We start from the raw sequence: 24094 nt of genomic DNA, 5'->3' as shown, positions 1-24094 counted from the left end.
GTTGTCTGTGTCTATGTGTCAGCCCTGTGATGACCTGGCGACTTGTTCAGGGTGTATCCCGCCTTTCGCCCGTAGTCAGCTGGGATAGGCTCCAGCTTGCCTGCGACCCTGTAGAAGGATAAAGCGGCTACAGATAATGAGATGAGATTGAAAAAAAAATTTCATGAAAATTGACAGAGTTATAAGTGATTGAAAAAAATCCTGTTTTTCATGGATCATTCTGATTCGGTGATCCAGATCAGCACCAAAAGTCATAGCACCGTAATTCAGCCCAGAGGTATTCTTCATGTGAAATTTGGTGATGATTGGTTGAAAATGGAGGGAGAAATAGTGTCCTAAAAAATGTTAGGAGAATAATAATAATAAAGTAGAAATATCTTGAGTGAGAGTAACAATCTGCGCTAGCGCAAATTAATACGTACTAGATAAAAAGACTGTGACTAAAGTCACAGTAATTTGCACTGGCTGTTACAAACCAAGACGTCTAGTCACTGTACCCTATAGATCCGGAACGGTAAGAGATACAGGATGACGTTTAGTGATGAAAGAAGCCTGTTTTTCATGGATCATTCCAGTTCAGTAATTCAGATCAGCACCAAAAGTCATAGCAACGTAATTCAGCCCAGAGGTATTCTTCATGTGAAATTTGGTGATGATTGATTGAAAATGGAAAGAGAAATAGCGTCAATCTCAATGGGAAAGTGTCGAAGCGCAATTGCCCGGCAACATTACCCAAAAAGTTGCCCTGTGTATCATCACCTTCAGTTTCAGAATCAATAGCTCCACTGTAAATAATATAAATCGCCGTGTACAGCGTGGGGCCGACAATCCAGCTGTATTCCAACGTTAACTTACAGCGGTCCTTACTAGCTTGGCTCTGTTACAGGTCAAAAAATTTCAACCTAGGTGATTTATTTTTGACCTGGGTTTAGAATTTTTTAACCTAGTTCATAATTTCCAACCTGGATTATCTCAGATTCTTAAAAGGGATTTTCCATCACTTCTTTTGTCTCTCTTTCTTCTACCCACTTCCTCTCTGTTTACACCTACTTAGAATTTCCTATAGTCTGTCTATTCCTATCTACCTAATTAGCATTTGTTTTAAATTATCTTTTTTCAAACTTAAACAGGATATGAACTCAGAACCTTCTGATTCTTAACCCAACACCTTAACCACCAGACCAGCAACGACTGCAACGGAAGGAGTGATATACTGATATATACATTTTGAATTTATTAACATGAATCCAGTCTTATTACATCAAGGAGTTTAAAATACAAACGCTGTGTCCGAAATCACTCACTACTCACTATATCGTGGACTATAGTGAGTTCACCATTTTGTAGTGCTGTCCGAATGTATAGTGAGAATTGTTACACCCTATATAATGGACTCATAGTATCCCACAATGCATCGTGAAAAGTAGTGTACAACTGATGGTCACTAACCAAGCAATATATCCCATCATGCATTGCGGTCGCGCTGAAAGAAAACCTGTAAAAGCTGTTTCATAAGGAGCGTTAAGTATTTTAGCCCATGTTTACATTAGACCGTATCAACGGATCATCAGATTAACGTTTTTAAAACGATTAGTGTGCACACAGCAACACCAATACACGATTTGCGTGCACATAGCAACGCCAATGCACGGATACGCTCGGCTCCGCAGGCATCCTGCGCTCCAAATCACTCCGTCCTGAACAGCGAGTGCCCTCTGGAGGGTGCGCACTCCGGCCCTGCGCAGCTCACAGAGCGCGCGAGTGAAGTGCACAAGCCACGATTCGGGACTGAGCCGCTGTGTGTGTGATCCCAGCGCATATCACTTACCACTTGCAAGTGGAAGGATGGCAAGCCTAAAGACCATCATAACTACACAATGGGCAGTATTTGCATCAGTATTTGCAGTATTTTCATACTTTTATACTCTTTAATGAAAGGTGATACAAGGCGGAAGTCCGCGCTGTTTTTCAGCAGTCGCGTCACATGACCAACGCCAGCGAATCAGGAAGGTGGATGTCACAGTGACGTTGTCCAATGACGACGCCAGCTAGAGCTCAGCACAGCGTATCCGCGTATTCTCAATGTTTACACAGCACCGGACCAGACACGATCTGGATTGAATACGTGGACGCTGGCGGATTCCCGTTTCCAGGCGTTTCCAGGCGGTTTAATGTAAACGGACAGTGCATCTGCGAAGAAAACGAGACCGATACGGTCTAATGTAAACGTAGCCTTAGATTGAGTACAGCAGTGGTTTGTTTTTCCTGATGACAACGAACACAAAACAAATGTGTGTGTGTGTAGTGTGTTTGGGGTGAACGGACGGAGGAAGAAACACATTGTAAACGGACGTTCAAGTACAATTAAAAACAGTAAGAGAATAGAAAATAAGCTAAAAGAGAATAAGACAGATAAAATATAAGAATAAAAGTTCCAGTGCAGAGTGAGGAATTAATCAAAAGCCTCAAATTTGATTTAATAAAAGGCAGCAGCGAAGAAGAAAAAGTATTCAGCCTTGATTTAAAAGAACTGAAAGATGCAGCAGACACAAAGTACTTTGTATTTATTCATGTGGGAAATACGCTCAGTATAATATGGATTTGGGGCGGCACGGTGGTGTAGTGGTTAGCGCTGTCGCCTCACAGCAAAAAGGTCCGGGTTCGAGCCCTGTGGCCGGCGAGGGCCTTTCTGTGTGGAGTTTGCATGTTCTCCCCATGTCCGCGTGGGTTTCCTCCGGGTGCTCCGGTTTCCCCCACAGTCCAAAGACATGCAGGTTAGGTTAACTGGTGACTCTAAATTGAGCGTAGGTGTGAATGTGAGTGTGAATGGTTGTCTGTGTCTATGTGTCAGCCCTGTGATGACCTGGCGACTTGTCCAGGGTGTACCCCGCCTTTCGCCCGTAGTCAGCTGGGATAGGCTCCAGCTTGCCTGTGACCCTGTAGAAGGATAAAGCGGCTACAGATAATGAGATGAGATAATATGGATTTATCACAAAAATACATGCATGTATTTATTATTTTGAAAACCCACCAGCCGACTGATCTGGCACGTTTTAACTGTGTGACAGTAATGACGTAAATAACGGCACGGCGGAGTAGTGTCCAAAAGAGAGAGAGAGAGGAGCTAGACAATGAAATAAGATTTTATCCATTAAAAAAAAAAAAATCGCTCTGACCCAGTCATCTAGCCATCACAATTTGGCCCTTATCAAAGTCGCTCCATTCCTTACACTTGCCCATTTTTCAACTTCAAGAACTGACTGTTCTCTTGCTGCCTAATATATCCCACCCCTTGACAGGTGCCACTGTGACGAGATAATCAAATGTTAGTCACTTCACCCATCAGTGGTTTGGATGTAATAGCTAATTGGTGTATATTTACCGGTACAGTGGTGCTTGAAAGTTTGTGAACCCTTTAGAATTTTCTATATTTCTGCATAAATATGACCTAAAACATCACACAAGTCCTAAAAGTAGATACAGAGAACCCAGTTAAATAACTGATACAAAAATATTATACTTGGTCATTTATTTATTGAGGAAAATGGTCCAATATGACATATCTGTGAGTGGCAAAAGTATGTGAACCTTTGCTTTCAGTATCTGGTGTGACCCCCTTGTGCAGCAATAACTGCAACTAAACATTTCCGGTAACTGTTGATCAGTCCTGCACACCGGCTTGGAGGAATTTTAGTCCGTTCCTCCGTACAGAACAGCTTCAACTCTGGGATGCTGGTGGTTTTCCTCACATGAACTGCTCGCTTCAGGTCCTTCCACAACATTTGGATTGGATTAAGGTCAGGACTTTGACTTGGCCATTCCAAAACATTAACTTTATTCTTCTTTAACCATTCTTTGGTAGAACGACTTGTGTGCTCAGGGTCGTTGTCTTGCTGCATGACCCACCTTTTCTTGAGATTCGGTTCATGGACAGATGTCCTGACATTTTCCTTTAGAATTTGCTGGTATAATCCAGAATTCATTGTTCCATCAATAATGGCAAGTCGTCCTGGCCCAGATGCAGCAAAACAGGCCCAAACCATGATACTACCACCACAGATGGGATAAGGTTCTTATGCTGGAATGCAGTGTTTTCCTTTCTCCAAACATAATGCTTCTCATTTAAACCAAAAAGTTCTATTTTGGTTTCATCCGTCCACAAAACATTTTTCCAATAGCCTTCTGGCTTGTCCACATGATCTTTGCAAACTGCAGACGAGCAGCCATGTTCTTTTTGGAGATCAGTGGCTTTCTCCTTGCAACCCTGCCAAGCACACCATTGTTGTTCAGTGCTCTCCTGATGGTGGACTCATGAACATTAACATTAGCCAATGTGAGAGAGGCCTTCAGTTGCTTAGAAGTTACCCTGGGGTCCTTTGTGACCTCACCAACTATTGCACACCTTGCTAACCTTTTCCAGCCTGATGAACATCAACAACGCTTTTTCTGAGGTCCTCAGAAATCTCCTTTGTTCGTGCCATGATACACTTCCACAAATATGTGTTGTGAAGATCAGACTTTGATAGATCCCTGTTCTTTAAATAAAACAGGGTGCCCGAACTCACACCTGATTGTCATCCCATTGATTGAAAACACCTGACTCTAATTTCACCTTCAAATTAACTGCTGATCCTAGAGGGTCACATACTTTTGCCACTCACAGATATGTAATATTGGATCCTTTTCCTCAATAAATAAATGACCAAGTATAATATTTTTGTCTCATTTGTTTAACTGGGTTCTCTTTATCTACTTTTAGGACTTGTGTGAAAATCTGATATTTATGCAGAAATATAAAAATTCTAAAGGGTTCAAATCATACAAATGATTCAAGACATTGGTGCTAGCTTTCCAGGCTGTCAAGAGGTCAGGTCCAGCATACCTCCAGAGTCTGATCCATACCTACATGTCAGCCAGATCTCTACACTCCGCTGCTACTGGGTCACCTGACTTCTCCTCCTCTCTGCTCAAGACTGCGGTCTGTCCTGGTTCCCTGTTGGTGGACCACCATTGAGGTCAGAACTGCCGACTCCCCGACCACCTTCAAGCGCAGACTGAAGACTCACCTCTTCGGGCTGCACCTCTCCCCTTCTTCCCTACCTACTGTGTAACTGTGTTTCGGTCTTGACCAACCCAGGCTGTGTACGGTCTTGCCTGGGGTTAACCATTGGGGTTTTATTTCTCTCTGTTTTGTTGTACTTTGTCAGCTCATTTGTATGATTTTCCTTGGCTGTTTGCTGAGTGTTGGTGCTTCAACAGAGTATTACAAGTGTTATTCTGTCACTTGTTCAGTTGGCAGTAGAACTTTCAGCACTTCTTCTCCGTTCCTCTGGATAAAGAGCGTCTACTAAATGCCATGTAATGTAATATAATGCAATGTAAAAATGAGCCGAAACTGTTGACTGTTTACATCTATAATCTATTACGCCATAAAAGTACAGTGGTGCTTGAAAGTTTGTGAACCCTTTAGAATTTTCTATATTTCTGCATAAATATGACCTAAAACATCATCAGATTTTCACACAAGGCCTAAAAGTAGATAAAGAGAACCCAGTTAAACAAATGAGACAAAAATATTATACTTGGTCATTTATTTATTGAGGAAAATGATCCAATATTACATATCTGTGAGTGGCAAAAGTATGTGAACCTTTGCTTTCAATATCTGGTGTGACCCCCTTGTACAGCAATAATTGCAACTACACATTTCTGGTAACTGTTGATCAGTCCTGCACACCGGCTTGGAGGAATTTTAGCCCGTTCCTCCGTACAGAACAGCTTCAACTCTGGGATGTTGGTGGGTTTCCTCACATGAACTGCTCGCTTCAGGTCCTTCCACAACATTTCCATTGGATTAAGGTCAGGACTTTGACTTGGCCATTCCAAAACATTACCTTTATTCTTCTTTAACCATTTTTGGTCAAATGACTTGTGTGCTTAGGGTCATTGTCTTGCTGCATGACCCACCTTTTCTTGAGATTCAGTTCATGGACAGATGTCCTGACATTTTCCTTTAGAATTCGCTGGTATAATTCAGAATTCATTGTTCCATCAATGATGGCAAGCCGTCCTGGCCCAGATGCAGCAAAACAGGTCCAAACCATGATACTCCCACCACCATGTTTCACAGATGGGATAAGGTTCTTATGCTGGAATGCAGTGTTTTCCTTTCTCCAAACATAACACTTCTCATTTAAACCAAAAAGTTCTAGTTTGGTCTCATCCATCCACAAAACATTTTTCCAATAGCCTTGTGGCTTGTCCATGTGATCTTTAGCAAACCAGATGAGCAGCAATGTTCTTTTTGGAGAGCAGTGGATTTCTCCTTGCAACCCTGCCATGCACACCATTGTTGTTCAGTGTCCTCCTGATGGTGGACTCATGAACATTAACATTAGCCAATGTGAGAGAGGCCTTCAGTTGCTTAGAAGTTACCGTGCGGTCCTTTGTGACCTTGCCAACTATTACACGCCTTGCTCTTGGAGTGATCTTTGTTGGTTGACCACTCCTGGGGAGGGTAACAATGGTCTTGAATTTCCTCCATTTGTACACAATCTGTCTGATTGTGGATTGGTGGAGTCCAAACTCTTTAGAGATGGTTTTGTAACCTTTTCCAGCCTGATGAGCATCAACAACGCTTTTTCTGAGGTCCTCAGAAATCTCTTTTGTTCGTGCCATGATACACTTCCACAAACATGTGTTGTGAAGATCAGACTTTGATAGATCTCTGTTCTTTAAATAAAACAAGGATGCCCACTCACACCTGATTGTCATCCCATTGATTGAAAACACCTGACTCGAATTTCACCTTCAAATTAACTGCTAATCCTAGAGGTTCACATACTTTTGCCACTCACAGATATGTAATATTGGATCATTTTCCTCAATAAATAAATGACCAAGTATAATATTTTTGTCTCATTTGTTTAACCGGGTTCTCTTTATCTACTTTTAGGACTTGTGTGAAAATCTGATGATGTTTTAGGTCATATTTATGCAGAAATATAGAAAATTCTAAAGGGTTCACAAACTTTCAAGCGCCACTGTACATGGTCTGGATGCAACATTCCTCCTGTTGTAGATATTTAAAGATGTCCCTGAGTAACAAAATACAACCCCGATTCCAAAAAAGTTGGGACAAAGTACAAATTGTAAATAAAAACAGAATGCAATAATTTACAAATCTCAAAAACTGATATTGTATTCACAATAGAACATAGACAACATATCAAATGTTGAAAGTGAGACATTTTGAAATTTCATGCCAAATATTGGCTCATTTGAAATTTCATGACAGCAACACATCTCAAAAAAGTTGGGACAGGGGCAATAAGAGGCTGGAAAAGTTAAAAGTACAAAAAAGGAACAGCTGGAGGACCAAATTGCAACTCATTAGGTCAATTGGCAATAGGTCATTAACATGACTGGGTATAAAAAGAGCATCTTGGAGTGGCAGCGGCTCTCAGAAGTAAAGATGGGAAGAGGATCACCAATCCCCCTAATTCTGCGCAGACAAATAGTGGAGCAATATCAGAAAGGAGTTCGACAGTGTAAAATTGCAAAGAGTTTGAACATATCATCATCTACAGTGCATAATATCATCAAAAGATTCAGAGAATCTGGAAGAATCTCTGTGCGTAAGGGTCAAGGCCGGAAAACCATACTGGGTGCCCGTGATCTTCGGGCCCTTAGACGGCACTACATCACATACAGGCATGCTTCTGTATTGGAAATCACAAAATGGGTTCAGGAATATTTCCAGAGAACATTATCTGTGAACACAATTCACCGTGCCATCCGCCGTTGCCAGCTAAAACTCTATAGTTCAAAGAAGAAGCCGCATCTAAACATGATCCAGAAGCGCAGATGTCTTCTCTGGGCCAAGGCTCATTTAAAATGGACTGTGGTAAAGTGGAAAACTGTTCTGTGGTCAGACGAATCAAAATTTGAAGTTCTTTATGGAAATCAGGGACGCCGTGTCATTCGGACTAAAGAGGAGAAGGATGACCCAAGTTGTTATCGGCGCTCAGTTCAGAAGCCTGCATCTCTGATGGTATGGGGTTGCATTAGTGCGTGTGGCATGGGCAGCTTACACATCTGGAAAGACACCATCAATGCTGAAAGGTATATCCAGGTTCTAGAGCAACATATGCTCCCATCCAGACGACGTCTCTTTCAGGGAAGACCTTGCATTTTCCAACATGACAATGCCAAACCACATACTGCATCAATTACAGCATCATGGCTGCGTAGAAGAAGGGTCCGGGTACTGAACTGGCCAGCCTGCAGTCCAGATCTTTCACCCATAGAAAATATTTGGCGCATCATAAAACGGAAGATACGACAAAAAATACCTAAGACAGTTGAGCAACTAGAATCCTACATTAGACAAGAATGGGTTAACATTCCTATCCCTAAACTTGAGCAACTTGTCTCCTCAGTCCCCAGACGTTTACAGACTGTTGTAAAGAGAAAAGGGGATGTCTCACAGTGGTAAACATGGCCTTGTCCCAACTTTTTTGAGATGTGTTGTTGTCATGAAATTTAAAATCACCTAATTTTTCTCTTTAAATGATACATTTTCTCAGTTTAAACATTTGATATGTCATCTATGTTCTATTCTGAATAAAATATGGAATTTTGAAACTTCCACATCATTGCATTCCGTTTTTATTTACAATTTGTACTTTGTCCCAACTTTTTTGGAATCGGGGTTGTACGTATAATTGTATTCATTCTATCCACATTCACTGGATATGATCAATCATGCGCTCTGATTGGCTACTCTTCTACTAGGATATCAGCTCATATAGCATGAGTAGAGAAAAACAAAATGGTGGAGTGTGTTGCTGAATCAATCGAGGATGAAATAAAAACTCTACTTGAAAACAAAACTCCCAAAATTGCTATCAAGTATTTAAAAGAGACAGAAATAGCTAAAAGAATATAGTTGTTTTTTCCCCCCAGTATCTCCTGTTCCACACTCCAGCCCAGTCGGTGGCAGTAATGCACTTTTAAGTTGGTTTGCCAACCACCAAAAACCTTAAAGAACAAGAAAACCCCCCAAAAATGCTTGAACGCTGTGTGTATAACAATTTAATGGAACACATTGCCCAATTTTTTACAGATGCACAACATGGTTTCCTAAAGGGTCGTTCTACAGTTACTCAGTTGTTGTCGTTTTATCATAACGTGGGACTAAGTCTGGATAAAGGTCTTCAGACTGATGTCATTTATCTGGACCTAGCTAAAGCATTTGATAGTGTATCGCATAGAAAACTGCTTGTCAAACTCACTACCTACGGCATTTCTGATACTCTTCTTAAATGGATGGAAAACTATTTAAGCGATCGTTACCAGAAATGTATTATCAATGGAGTGACGTCTTCTAGTCTTCCCGTTACTTCTGGAGTACCACAGGGCAGTATACTAGGTCCTCTTCTATTCCTAGTATATGTGAATGATCTACCCACTGCTGTTAATAACAACGTGGTCCTATTTGCAGACGATTCTAAACTGTGCAACGAGATTAATTGTGAAGATGACGCTAAAAATCTTCAAAGTGATCTTGATACTCTTAGCGTCTGGAGCAAGCAATGGAGTCTCCGTTATAACAGTTCAAAATGTGAAGCATTGTCAATTACTAGAAAGAAATCACCTATAACCTATCAGTATGAAATGGACGGTGTGCCACTAAATCAAGTAACATCACAAAGAGACTTAGGTGTAACCATTACATCTAACTTAAAATGGGACTGTCACATCATTAAAATTGTCTCAAAAGGGTATAAAATGTTGGGTTTTTTATGTAGACATCTAAATAAGAATTTCAGTCTTACAACTAGGAGATTGCTTTATCTTACATTTATCAGATCTCAAGTGGGGTATGCTAGTGAACTTTGGGCTCCCCAAACTATTTGTAGCATGCAGCGACTTGCACAGCTACAACGTCGTTCAACCAAGTTTATTCTTAACCTACATTGGCAAAATAAAGTACCTTACATAGATAGGCTAAGGCAAACTAACTTATTGCCCTTAACTTACTGGCATGAGGCTAAAGACCTTATATTTTATTTTAGATGTCGTTTAGGACACTACAACATTAATATTACTGACTTTGTTAAACCTAAAATGTCTATTAGATCTACGCGTAATTCGTCTGACTTAGATGTTCATGTTCCTAGATGTCGTACTAAACTTTTTCAAGCTTCCTATTTTAATCGATTAGCCAAACTGTGGAATAATCTCCCAGTTTTTATTCGCAGCTCCACTTCGCTTGCTCAATTCAAATCTCGTTTGCTCAAGTTTTATAAAGACGCTAGTGACAAGTCATACAATCAATTTAACTTTTTAACCTGGAAATCTTTGTGTCCTAAATGTTTTTCCTCTCTTAATCTTCTTCTACTTAAGCAATGTTGCTATTAATTAATACTTGGATATTGATTAACTAGTATATTAATTGTTTAAGAGTTGTTTATATTTACATGTTTTATGATTATCATTAGATTATCTCATTTATTTAGTATTTAGTTGAAATTATTTTAGTTATATTGGCGGCACTGTTATTGGAGCCTAGCTCTGTTGTGTTTGCCTTGCCATTTATTAAGTTTACTAAGTTTTTTATTACATAATTTCATTTTATATCTTATTTTTATTGTTAGTTTATTTGTGCAATGGCAGAAACTTAATTAAAAAAAATATATATATATATATACACACCACAAAAGCAACAAAATATGGAATGATAGTATTTGATGGTAAGAACGTCTTTTTTTTTCTTCCAAGAATTATCGTATTTTTCACAAATTGCTCCTGTCATTTCGCTGGTTTGTATACATTCTAAGCGGAAATGATTTTGTCGGACGTTTTGTATAAAGTTTTTATTTAACGAATTTGCAAAAAGTCAAAATAAAAATGCTCCGTTTCTCAAAATCCAGTGAATGTGGATAGAATAAAACAGTTATTCCTGTGTCGACCCTCTGCATCTCGGTCAGTCTGGGCGACCGCGGAGTCTTGGCTGGCGGGAATGGCAGAGTGGTTGATTGGAATTAGCCGCGCCCGGCAGCCGGCTTTAAAAGCCGGGAACAGCTTGCCTCAAGACACTCGGCTCTGCCCTTACACTTGGAGCCTAACACTCACACACTCTTTCCTCCATGACATGCAGGCACTCATTGCATCTTTTATACATTTCCTTGCTACACCACAATCATTTTCTGACGCTCACTCTGATCCCTGACGGCTTTCCACTCGTTCATTACATTCACTACCAGAAGCTAGTCAAGTCAAGTTTATTTGTATAGCGCTTTTATCAATAGACATTGTCGCAAAGTAGCTTTACAGAATTTTAATGACTTTAAACATGAGCTAATTTTATCCTTAATCTATCCCCAATGATCAAGTCTGTGGCGAGGAAAAACTCCCTCAGATGACATGAGGAAGAAACCTCGATAGGAACCAGATTCAAAAGGGAACCCATCCTCATTTGGGTGATAACAGACAATGTGATAACATTTTTAAAAGTTTCAACATGAAGTCTGTTTCGTTGATGTTATAAACTGTTCTAAACTGTTTTGTTGATGTTATAAACTGTTCGTTGATGGAAACTTGAGTGCAAAACTGTTCATGACAACTGCAGTCCTAAAGTTAGCAAGTCAACTGTAGTCCTCAGCCAAATTTGTAATCCAAAGAGACACGAGAGAGACGAGCCAGAGAGAGACACACACGAGAGAGAGACGAGCGAGCAAGAGAGAGACGAGCCAGAGAGACACACAAGAGAGAGAGACGAGCGAGCAAGAGAGAGACGAGCCAGAGAGAGACACACACGAGAGAGAGACGAGCGAGCAAGAGAGAGACGAGCCAGAGAGACACACACGAGACAGACGAGCCAGAGAGACACACACATGAGAGAGAGATGAGCAAGCAAGAGAGAAATGAGCCAGAGAGACATACACACGAGAGAGAGAGAGACGAGCGAGCAAGAGAGAGATGAGCCAGAGAGACACACACGAGAGAGAGACGAGCGAGCAAGAGAGAAATGAGCCAGAGAGACACACACACGAGAGAGAGACGAGCGAGCAAGAGAGAGACGAGCCAGAGAGACACACACACACGAGAGAGAGACGAGCGAGCAAGAGAGAGATGAGCCAGAGAGACACATACACGAGAGATGAGCGAGCAAGAGAGAGACGAGCCAGAGAGACACACACACACGAGAGAGAGACGAGCAAGCAAGAGAGAGATGAGCCAGAGAGACACACACACGAGAGAGAGATGAGCGAGCAAGAGAGAAATGAGCCAGAGAGAGACACACACGAGAGAGAGAGATGAGCGAGCAAGAGAGAGACGAGCCAGAGAGACACACACACGAGAGATGAGCGAGCAAGAGAGAGACGAGCCAGAGAGACACACACACACGAGAGAGAGACGAGCAAGCAAGAGAGAGACGAGCCAGAGAGACACACACACGAGAGAGACAAGCGAGCAAGAGAGAAATGAGCCAGAGAGACACACACACGAGAGAGAGACGAGCGAGCAAGAGAGAGACGAGCCAGAGAGACACACACACACGAGAGAGACGAGCGAGCAAGAGAGAGATGAGCCAGAGAGACACATACACGAGAGATGAGCGAGCAAGAGAGAGACGAGCCAGAGAGACACACACACACGAGAGAGAGACGAGCAAGCAAGAGAGAGATGAGCCAGAGAGACACACACACGAGAGAGAGATGAGCGAGCAAGAGAGAAATGAGCCAGAGAGAGACACACACGAGAGAGAGAGATGAGCGAGCAAGAGAGAGACGAGCCAGAGAGACACACACACGAGAGATGAGCGAGCAAGAGAGAGACGAGCCAGAGAGACACACACACACGAGAGAGAGACGAGCAAGCAAGAGAGAGACGAGCCAGAGAGACACACACACGAGAGAGAGACGAGCGAGCAAGAGAGAAATGAGCCAGAGAGAGACACACACGAGAGAGAGATGAGCGAGCAAGAGAGAGACGAGCCAGAGAGAGACACACACGAGAGAGAGACGAGCGAGCAAGAGAGAGACGAGCCATAGAGACACACACACGAGAGAGAGACGAGCGAGCAAGACAGAGACGAGCCAGAGAGACACACACACGAGAGAGAGACGAGCGAGCAAGAGCGAGATGACCGAGACACAAGAGCGAGAGACGCGAGAGATACGAAAGAGAGAGATGAGCGAGACACACACGCATGACAGACGAGTGAGCGAGCGACACACGAGAGAGAGACACACGAGAGAGAGACACATGCAAGTGTCCAGAGCTTCTTCCAAGTGTGACTTTCAACTGTCCATATGGGGCCGTCCTCTACAGGAGCGATGTGATGAGATTCCAGCCAGACGTAGGGCATCAGGATGGATCAGGCCTGTGTTCCCTAGACATCTATTTTTTTTTTAAATTCCCCCCGATACAAATAAATTTATTTTGTTAACTTTATTGTGGTCTTTGACTCTGTTCGTGTTTGCAGCCCATGTGAGTCTGGGTCATAACATTCCACTCAGTCTCATCATACATGGGTTATATCCGACTTGGTGCTACGCGCTTTGTCAACTATCAGCTCATGTACGACTCTATTTCGTGGAATAACTGTTAATTATGTACAGTGGAGTGCCGTTATAATACCAATCACTATTACACCAAAACTGTCGTAAGACAGTCAGCTCACAGCTCCCAAAATTTAAATTTATGAACGTGCTTTATTTCATCTGATGAGAGGGAGGCCGACACGAAATTTCAACAAGTGAAAGTTCCAGACTTTTTCAGTAAAACCAGGGACTACAGTGTGTTGCGTTATGCGCTCTGCCTGAACTGTGCTTGTTGCATGATAATCATTATTCTGTTGTTTGAACACTTCTCGTTTACTTGTCTTTACATGCAGTTAATTATTACACGATTGGCCATATTCTTCTCACTGCTATTGTCATTTCATAACGACTTCTCATTAACTCAACAGTGCCACTACGCTGGATAGAATTACCTTACAGTTGTTCAGAGCAGGATGAAACTTGGATTTTAATACCTTGCAATGCAAACATAGGAGGTCACGATAGAAAAAACAAGTTTTGTAAAGAATTCATTTATATATATATATATATATATATATATATATATATATATGCATATACATGTAAATAAAATGTATTTAAAGGGGAACTGAAGTCATTTTTAAACTTGCTTTATTTCTTAATTAATGTGTTATTCAATTACGTTTTCGGTTTGAGTAACCTTATATCATGACTCGTATTGGCAACTAATTGCAATTAAATATTATACTTTTCGGCCTATTCGGTTTTTAGCCGTGTTGAATTTAGTTCGTTTGGTCCACGGCAGGCGTCGCTTATCCACGCGATCTTCACGAGACTTGTGCGAGACTTCGAAACGTGAAGTGTCAGCCAGGTGTTAGTGCCGCCATTTTGAAAACTGTTTTCCAAACAAAATATTGCACAAAAACGAGTTTAAATGACGATTACTGCCGACTTTTTTCAAACTTTCCTGATTGCTATCAAAACAAACAAAACTTCCAGCTTGATTACATCAGCATTCGAAAGAGGGCGCGTGCGTCTTTTGACAACGGTGGCAGGTGTCGGTCACTTTGATTTTTCTGTGAAGATTCTCAGCCCTGCAAAACTATACTAATTTACAATTTCAGAAGTACGTTACAATCTTTAATAATCTCATATGATTCATCTAAAAATTTAATTAAAACTACCATTATGGTCTTAAGAAGAAAAAAATACAATTAAAATTTAATTGAAAAAGATGTATAAAACTAACAAAAATATTATAATTATAGAATATAAATAAGACTATGAAAAACATGACCTAATGAGCCCTTTAAAGGAGAACTGAAGTCATTTTTAAACTTGCTTTATTTCTTAATTAACGTGTTATTCAATTATGTTTTCGGTTTTAGTAACCTTATATCGTGACTCGTATTGGCAACTAATTGCAATTAAATATTCTACTTATCGGCCTGTTCGGTTTTTAGCCGTGTTGAATTTAGTCCACGGCAGGTGTCGCTTATCCACGCGATCTTCATGAGACTTGTGCGAGACTTCGAAACGTGAAGCGTCAGCCAGGTGTCAGTGCTGCCATTTTGATAACTGTTTTCAAACGAAGTATTGCACAAAAACGAGTTTAAATGACGATTACTGCCTACTTTTTTCAAACTTTCCTGATTGCTATCAAAACAAACAAAACTTCCGGCTTGATTACATCAGCGTTCGAAAGAGGGCGCGCGCGTCTTTTGACAGCGTTGGCAGATGTTGGTCACTTTGATTTCCGCAGTACGTTTTATTTCCGTCCTACAATGTCTCGCACAGGTCTCAACGAATCTTGTTTACGGCCATTGCTTTGACATATGGACTGATATATTACAGAGCATATTTCAAACACTCACAACTTGCTATAGCAGCGACAAAATAGCGAACAAAAATACATTCCTATATTTAATAAAATGAGATAAATAGAATTTTGATAATAAAAAAATTGCCTTCAGTTCTCCTTTAAGTAACATACATAAGCTTCCATAGGTCTAATCCCGGACAGGTGCGTGTCATCAGTGTTTGAAGTGTGCGTTACACAAAACGCACAAGCGAGAGTTTGCAGCACGCAAGCGTGATCATGTACGGATGTGACAGGCAGGAAAATATTTTATTACACTGACAGCCAACAATTAAAAAAAAAAACAAAAAAAAAACTTATGGTAAAATCAATCGTACTTCTTACAATTTCTTTGCTGGATATCTTCAGGGAACTGGTTTATGTACCGTATTTTCTGGACTATAAGCCGCTACTTTTTTCCTAGGTTTTGAACCATGCGGCTTATACAAAGGTGCGGCTATTCTGTGGATTTTTCTTCCACCGCTAGGGGCGCGCTTCTTCTTCTTGGATTTTTATGGCGGTTGGCAACTTAACGTATGAGGTGCATTACCGCCACCTGCTGGACTGGGGTATGGTTCAAGAGCCTATTCTACAACTAACCTGGGTGACTAAAAAAAAAAAGAGAGAGCGAGCTAGGGGCGCTCTAACCGGAAGTAGAATCAAAAATAAGATAGACGAAAAATCAATGCAAAGAAGAATTAGCAGATCTTTAGCAGATAGAACACGCACGACAAATTACTAACTGGTAATTATTTTCAAATCCAGCGAAGATGATTAAAGTGACTTGTGGTTTCAAACACAGGAGAAATGAAGGTAAATAAATACCGGTTATTTTCTCTTGGTTCTGTTCCGTTTTAATCAGCAAAGTTGCTGCCGTGTTAAAAGGCACTGTTCGGAAAGAATCTGTTCAGGTACATACATGTACATTTACAGTACAAAATCGTTCTGTACATGCAGTAAATATCTAATTTTTCAACATAGATATCTGCGGCTTATAGCCCGGTGCGGCTTGTATATCTTTTTTTAAATTTTTTTTTTTAAATAGAGCGGATGCGGCTTATATACAGGTGCGCTCTATAGTCCAGAAAATACGGTAATAATAAATAAAGCTGATAGAATGTTTTCTACTCGAGTCATGTCAGATTTTTCCATCCCGTTATAACATGGGTTCACTCACAACACGGTTGGGTTCTTTGAATCCCAACTACGGTGTTAGAACAGCGCTCCACTGGGTTTTTCTTTTTTTTCCATTTCGGTTGGGCACCACCCGAACTGATGATCACACGATCGGCTTTTTCTATGGCTAATCAGACACAAGGTACGCCACCACTCTTGCCGGAGCAGTTGGAGGTTAGGTGCCTTGCTCAAGGGCATTTCAGCCAGTCCTGCTGTTCCAGGGAATTGAACCAGCAACCTTTTGGTCCCAAAGCTGCTTCTCTAAACATTAGACCATGGCTTCCCCCCACTGTATACTTTACTTTAACTCAGTTTGAATAGCTCAGAATTGAACAATGAAATAAAACAAACACACACACTTTCAGATGTACACAGATTCCTTGGAGGAAGCTATAATTAATACTGACATCGCCATCACCCCGCTTCGGTATCAGAATCTATTTATTGTCATTGTACCAAGTACAACAAAATTAAAAGCTAACCTTAAAGTGCAAGACCACATAAAAATAGAACAAGACCACATAGGAATAGACCAGACACACACACCCAAAAAAATAAATCTTTAAAGTATCTTTAATCTTTACTCTAAGTATATTCCCAAGTCAGCATAACTATACTAGGAGTTTTAAATATATATATATATATATATATATATATATATATATATATACACACACACACACACACACTCCATAATCTGCTTATCCTGTACAGGGTTGTGGGCGAGTTGGAGCCTATCCCAGCTGACTACGGGCAAAAGGCGGGGTACACCCTGGACAAGTCGCCAGGTCATCACAGGGCTGACACATAGACACAGACAACCATTCACACTCACACCTACGGTCAATTTAGAGTCACCAGTTAACCTAACCTGCATGTCTTTGGACTGTGGGGGAAACCGGAGCACCCGGAGGAAACCCACGCGGACATGGGGAGAACATGCAAACTCCGCACAGAAAGGCCCTCGCCGGCCACGGGGCTCGAACCCGGACCTTCTTGCTGTGAGGCGACAGCGCTAACCACTACACCACCGTATACATAATATAAATAATCAGGTAACATCTGAATTCAATTTGACTAGAATAATAATTCAATTATATAAAATGAAATATAAAATATGAGATAACTTCATATGAATACTTGTGGCAATGGCTTCCTTGCTAAACTGGACAAGGCTGCCAGAGGAACCGCAGGAACGCCGGTGAACCTCAGGTAAGCAATGTCACATCAGTTTAATGAAGGGAACATGGTGTGCGACTCACCTGCGTAGCACGGCGATCTCGTTCTCGATGCTGCTCTCCTTCCCTTTCAAAGCCTTTTTCGGAATGCACTTAACGGCAAACATCTTCCCTGTGGCTCTCTCCTGAGCCAGGACCACCTCGGAGAACGCGCCCCTAAAGCAAAGAGAAAACAAAACAGATCCCATTAAAACGGAGCAGGAACATAAAATAGATCACATCTTTCCAGCTTTAACTATTAACCATCATTATGGTTTCTGCATGAGGAGATGGAAGATTTACGAGATGTATTACCAGCCGTGAGTAATATGGAGTTGTTTACACAAAAGCCATCATCCACACACTGCTATTTTACCTGAACAGGTCCTTCAATCTCCATCCTGACTTCCTAAATACACGCTCAAATCCACACCTGCTGTTTATCTCCGTCTCTCGCGATCAGATTCCAGTGGCAGCTCTTTTTCAGGCCAAAATCCTGAATGGATGTTTCTGAAATGTCTTAGACATTTAACATACCACGACTGTACACACCTTTTATGCAGGACGACATTATTTTCAGTCTAACAGCTAAAATCAAGACCTTGGAATTGCAACGTCTTATACTGTATGACTCTTTTTTTTTTTTGGTCAATAAAATGTTTAAAGCTAGACTGCCTTTCAGATTTTAAGTGCAGGTCATAAAAAGAATTTTCCCTGACACACAATTCATCATCATCATCATATTTCCCTCTTGGCACATTACTGGCCTTGGGGCGCTCCTGATGGGGGTAGTCTAACATCCATCAGTTGCATAAGCCTTGTTTTGTCCATCATACACCGCCTAGTCTGTGTCCTATCCACCCCAAGCAACTCATCTCATCTCATTATCTGTAGCCGCTTTATCCTGTTCTACAGTGTCGCAGGCAAGCTGGAGCCTATCCCAGCTGACTACGGGCGAAAGGCGGGGTACACCCTGGACAAGTCGCCAGGTCATCACAGGGCTGACACATAGACACAGACAACCATTCACACTCACATTCACACCTACGCTCAATTTAGAGTCACCAGTTAACCTAACCTGCATGTCTTTGGACTGTGGGGGAAACCGGAGCACCCGGAGGAAACCCACGCGGACACGGGGAGAACATGCAAACTCCACACAGAAAGGCCCTCGCCAGCCCCAGGGCTCGAACCCAGGACCTTCTTGCTGTGAGGCGACAGCGCTAACCACTACACCACCGTGCCGCCACCCCAAGCAACTTTTCGACCTTAGTCCAGACTTTGGTCGGTGTTCTACAATCAAAAAGAACTTGCTTTTGTATGGCCCAGTTTTGTAACCTGCAAACATGGCCTAGGTATTTCAAATACTGGCGTTGACAGAAGATGCGGATGGGAGGAGTGTTTGTAAGTTCCCTCAGTTTTTCATTGGAAATTTTGTATCTCCAGTCTAGTTCACTGTCATCGGACACTTGCTTTTCTCTTGTGGGAGCATTGATGCGTTGAAACCCACCCTTGACCATTTTCCTTAGAAATCCGTTCCAGATCACTTCCACTGTATCCAACTCTTTTTCAGTCAGTGCACATGCCTGTATACTATATAGAAGGCGAGATCGCACGCACGTGGTGAGGAATCTGACTCGAGTTGATAGTTTGACTCGCTTATCTGTGAGGATATGTTTTAGCTCATTCCATTCCATTTGTTTCAAGTAAACAAATTATTTTTGTTTAGTGGACTGAAAGCGACTGAATTCGAATCACAGGCTTCCAATTTTATTAGTTTTTTTTAAATCGAACAATTAATAAATTTCTCTCCATGTAGTCCTAAATTCTCTGTTATTTTTTCCTGCTTCACCATGACCCAATTCAAGATACTACGTCATGCATCACGTGGTGGGCTTTCCCCGTTCACGCAAGGCATTATGGGATACAAATTTGAAACAGGAGAGAAAAATGGAGAACGTGAATGTGCGAAATGTGAACCGTGAAAGACCGACTACAATAACGGAAAGAAAGCGAGAAGAAAAGACGTTATGTTATATACGAAGGAAAGGAAACGCAGGACCAAACTAATAAATATCGGCGCTCAGCGAGCACCTCGGTGTGATCAGCTGTTCGTTTAGTGACAGAATGATGGAACTGTCAGTGCACGCTCAAAGGGAAACCTGTAGATGGCAGTAATGCAACACTGTGGATGCCAGCTGCTGTAAAACCCAAAAGAAGAAGAAGAAGGTAAACCTGCGCATGCGCACACGGACTTCCTCTGTCTGCTTGACTGCGCCAAGCGAGCGATTTCATGCACATTATTTGCTTTAATCCCCTCAAATTAAATAACTTCCCAGCCACAGAATGGCCTGATATTTTGTGAGATATTACAGAAATAAACATAAATCACACTGACCACATTTCAGAAGGAACTAAATTTCACCGATTTTATGAAATTGAAAGGCCGTCTCGCTTTAAATGTGGGTATCTTCTTTTTTTTTTGTAGTGTCTCTGGGTGGAAAAAAGTACTGAGAAATGATACTTGTATAGATGAAAGTAGAGATAACATCTCACATTTCCATTCCATAAAATGGGAATTATCCATCCGAAAATACACTCAAGTTAAAAAAAAGGTTATTAGTTTTAAAAAGTACTCAAGCATTCAAAAAAAGTAAAAAACTTTCACTGAAAAAATTACTTGCCCTCATGTCACATGAAAAGAAACTCATTACTTATTGAAACCTGTTAGAAATCCATTTTCAATTTAAAGAAACTACACTGTTGTGCCGGAAAGCATTCAATCTCTGCTCATATTCATGACTAACGCTAAGTAGTTTTGCTAATTACTTAACGAGACGCAAAATATCCTACTTTGTAAAGTAAATAACCAATATTTTTTTTTCGCGGCCCAGTTTCCATCAAATCCTGCGCTCTGATTGGCTGGCGAATGGGTCCATATCCTACGATACGGACCCCGGTTACGGACCTCTGGTGACTCGCTCGTTCACAACAACAACAAACATAGTAGCAATTTTTGTCAACATTTATTTTCACATTTCTCAGGAGAATAGCATTAATTTTACAGCATGGATAGCGATAACGACAGTGTTCACAGCGAAAGTGAGTTTTACTACCCTGAGGAAAAAGAAATAAAAGAAAACATTTCAGGAGAAAGCTAAAAACTTCTAACTGTTGCTAACGCCGAGCAAAAACATGGCTGAATCCTGAATGACTCAATTTTGTATAAATAGGGGACTACACAGGCGGCAAAATGTAGTTTTTTTCCTGCCATGGAAGTGCACTTGTATACCGAGGAGGAAGCCATTTGCATTACAGCCGTGAATGAGGATTCAAAATGGCGGCTCGGCTCGGTTTTCCCTTTCGGGCGCTCTCGTTTTCTGTTAGAATTTGGTAAAGAAAAAAATAAATATATTATTTACCAGCTTAAGGCCGGTCCGTATGGTGAAATACCGTGACCTCGGCCTTGAATACTGACCTCGGCTCAGAGGGCCTCGCTCAGTACTTTCAAGACCTCGGTCACGGTAATTCACGATACGGACCTCCCAGCTGGTAAATAACATATATTTATAATTAACCAGAAATTACTTGCTTCATAGCCAATCATGTCCACTCCAGGAATCAATGCTCCTCTAACCTGGCCTTAGCAAAGTTAAAAAAAAAAAAGAAAAAGCATAACTTTGGTAAATAATGTATAGCTAGTTAATGTTAGCAAATTAGCGCAACTTAGCTCAACATGCTTTTTTTTAAAAAGCACAGAGTTCATGCCTTCTAGGTAGGTAAATAAGATGCCTCATTTTATACATCTTTGCTAAACTGTAATGCTGGGATGCTAAACCGATCCCATTCTACAGAGATTACATGGACACGAGTGTTTTACTGGGAAATACACCCCTCGTATTTTTCATCCAAGCTCCATCCGGGACAGGAAGAACCAAAACTGTGTCATAAATCTTTATAGGTCAGTTGTGAGGAAATCGATGAAGGGTTTTGTTTGGATAAAGTTGGGCATTTTTGTTTGTGAATGTGTCGATATAATAAAAAAAAAAAAACCTCACACGTTGGCTTGAAGATATGAAGTTTATCTTCTCGTGGTGAAAAACTTGCATTTTCATACGAAATACATCACGGATCTGAGCGACATATTTAAATAATATTGGCTGGCGTTGAGTGGTCTATCAGATATATTCCATTCAGCTAGCATGATACTGAACGAGTCGAAGACGAGTAGCTGAATGGAATATATCTGATAGACCACGAAGAAAAGCCATTATTATTATTATTATTATTATTATTATATATACACACACAAATTCCTTGTGTGTGTGTGTGTATATAACCTGGCGGCCATGTTTGTTTACAAATTGTCCCAGTCGCTCACTTGCTAGCGTGAGCTCTGACGTATGACGTCATGTTGTCTTGACAACCATGCAATATCGTAAACCATATTCAACGCTCATTCTCCACTGGGTAGAGTGATGTAATACACGTAGGATAAGCGATATGCTAACAATACTGCATGCTATCAAACCAAATGAATGAAACCCGCTAGAAGGGAATAGAACATGAATTTCTATTCCATGGAAAAAGTGTCCTGTATGTATAATAATTCCCGATATTTCACTCTGATGACGTCACGCACAGTGTTTTCCTGTTGCGTCGTCAAAATGGCGAACCGGTTCAAAATTAAAATTCTTTTAATTAACTTGCGGGTTTTTTTGTGGGATGTGTCCATATAATATAAAGAACATTACACAGTGGTGGAAAGATGCAAAGTTTTTCTTTGAGTGGTGAAAAATATATCACTCGTTCACGTTGCTCGCTCGTGATATATACATTCACCACTTGAAGATAATCTTCATATCGTCACGCCACCGTGTAAAATCCTGTATATATGAGCAGACACTCATTGAATGAGAAGAGAATGGATTTGAGATTTGTAACAAGGACTTTGAAGGTCAAAATAAATATCTCATCTCATTATCTCTAGCCGCTTTATCCTTCTACAGGGTCGCAGGCAAGCTGGAGCCTATCCCAGCTGACTACGGGCGAAAGGCGGGGTACACCCTGGACAAGTCGCCAGGTCATCACAGGGCTGACACATAGACACAGACAACCATTCACACTCACATTCACACCTACGCTCAATTTAGAGTCACCAGTTAACCTAACCTGCATGTCTTTGGACTGTGGGGGAAACCGGAGCACCCGGAGGAAACCCACGCGGACACGGGGAGAACATGCAAACTCCGCACAGAAAGGCCCTCGCCGGCCACAGGGCTCAAACCCGGACCTTCTTGCTGTGAGGCGACAGTGCGAACCACTACACCACCGTACCGCCCCAAAATAAATATATAAAGAGTAAAAGTAAGTTTATTTCTGGTCAAGTGATTAAAGTGTAAGTACAATTTACAGTAATACTCAAGTAAAGTATAAATAATAACCAAGTACATTAATGAAGTTCAGTCTCTCAGATATCTTTCGTCCCTGGAACCGGCTCTCGTTTAAATCACTTCTGGCTGTTGCACAAAATACATCACAGGGATCAAATGCCAGAGTGAGATTATGCATCTGGGTTGAAATTGCCATGCTGACATTTATAAACACTCATTTGCTGATGAAGCTTTAGAGGGGAAAAGCACGGCCTCATCAACCATCTGCCACGCCACGTCAAAGCCTGAACAAAACAAATCAAAACAGAACCATCGAGTCTTGAATTCAGTCTGGATTTTCAGTGAATATTTGTCAGGTCAAGCTGTGGTCGCTGCTACGCTACATGAACCGTGACGTACAAAAACACACTAACATGGCTGGATGCATAAAGGCTGCTGCACATACATTTCACACACACACACACATTAAACAAACCATAAAGACAGACTACTGGACAAGTGACAAATCCTTTCCTGAAATCCTCATTAAAATGCTAAAATGCCTCCTCCATTGCTTTCTCTCTCTTATGCACGTATGGGTTTTGTGTGTGTGTGTGTGTGTGTGTGTGTGTGCGTGCGCGCGTGTGCGTGGGCGATAGCTCTGAAACCAGCTCCTCGATTGAAAAAATGAAAATGCACGAAAGCTGCTCGAGCACAGACGGGAATTTTTTTAAAAAAGTGTGCAGTGCTTACTTTGGTGGTTCATGTGCACCAGACTGACACCCCACACACACCCACACACACACACACACACACACACACACGGTACTCATGAAGCTGATCATGCTCCATCCACTCATTCATGTTCCAGGTGATCATTAAAACACGCATGAACGACTCACGCGCCGCCAGATATTT

The 24094-nt window shown here is 41.4% G+C and overlaps 1 protein-coding gene across 1 annotated transcript in view; it reads right to left on the bottom strand.

Annotated features, from left to right (window-relative positions):
- The window catches only part of camk1da (calcium/calmodulin-dependent protein kinase 1Da), a 193447-nt gene that overhangs the window by 64786 nt on the left and 104567 nt on the right, over positions 1 to 24094 (bottom strand). The window contains exon 2 of the mRNA XM_060903410.1: positions 17850 to 17981. Within this exon, the coding sequence (XP_060759393.1) occupies positions 17850 to 17981 (132 nt within the window). The remainder of the gene's footprint in view (positions 1 to 17849; positions 17982 to 24094) is intronic.

This window comes from Neoarius graeffei, chromosome 21 (assembly GCF_027579695.1).
Source record: "Neoarius graeffei isolate fNeoGra1 chromosome 21, fNeoGra1.pri, whole genome shotgun sequence".
Classification (NCBI taxonomy): Eukaryota; Metazoa; Chordata; class Actinopteri; order Siluriformes; family Ariidae; genus Neoarius; species Neoarius graeffei.
This window is presented reverse-complemented; position numbering and strand designations above follow the sequence as displayed.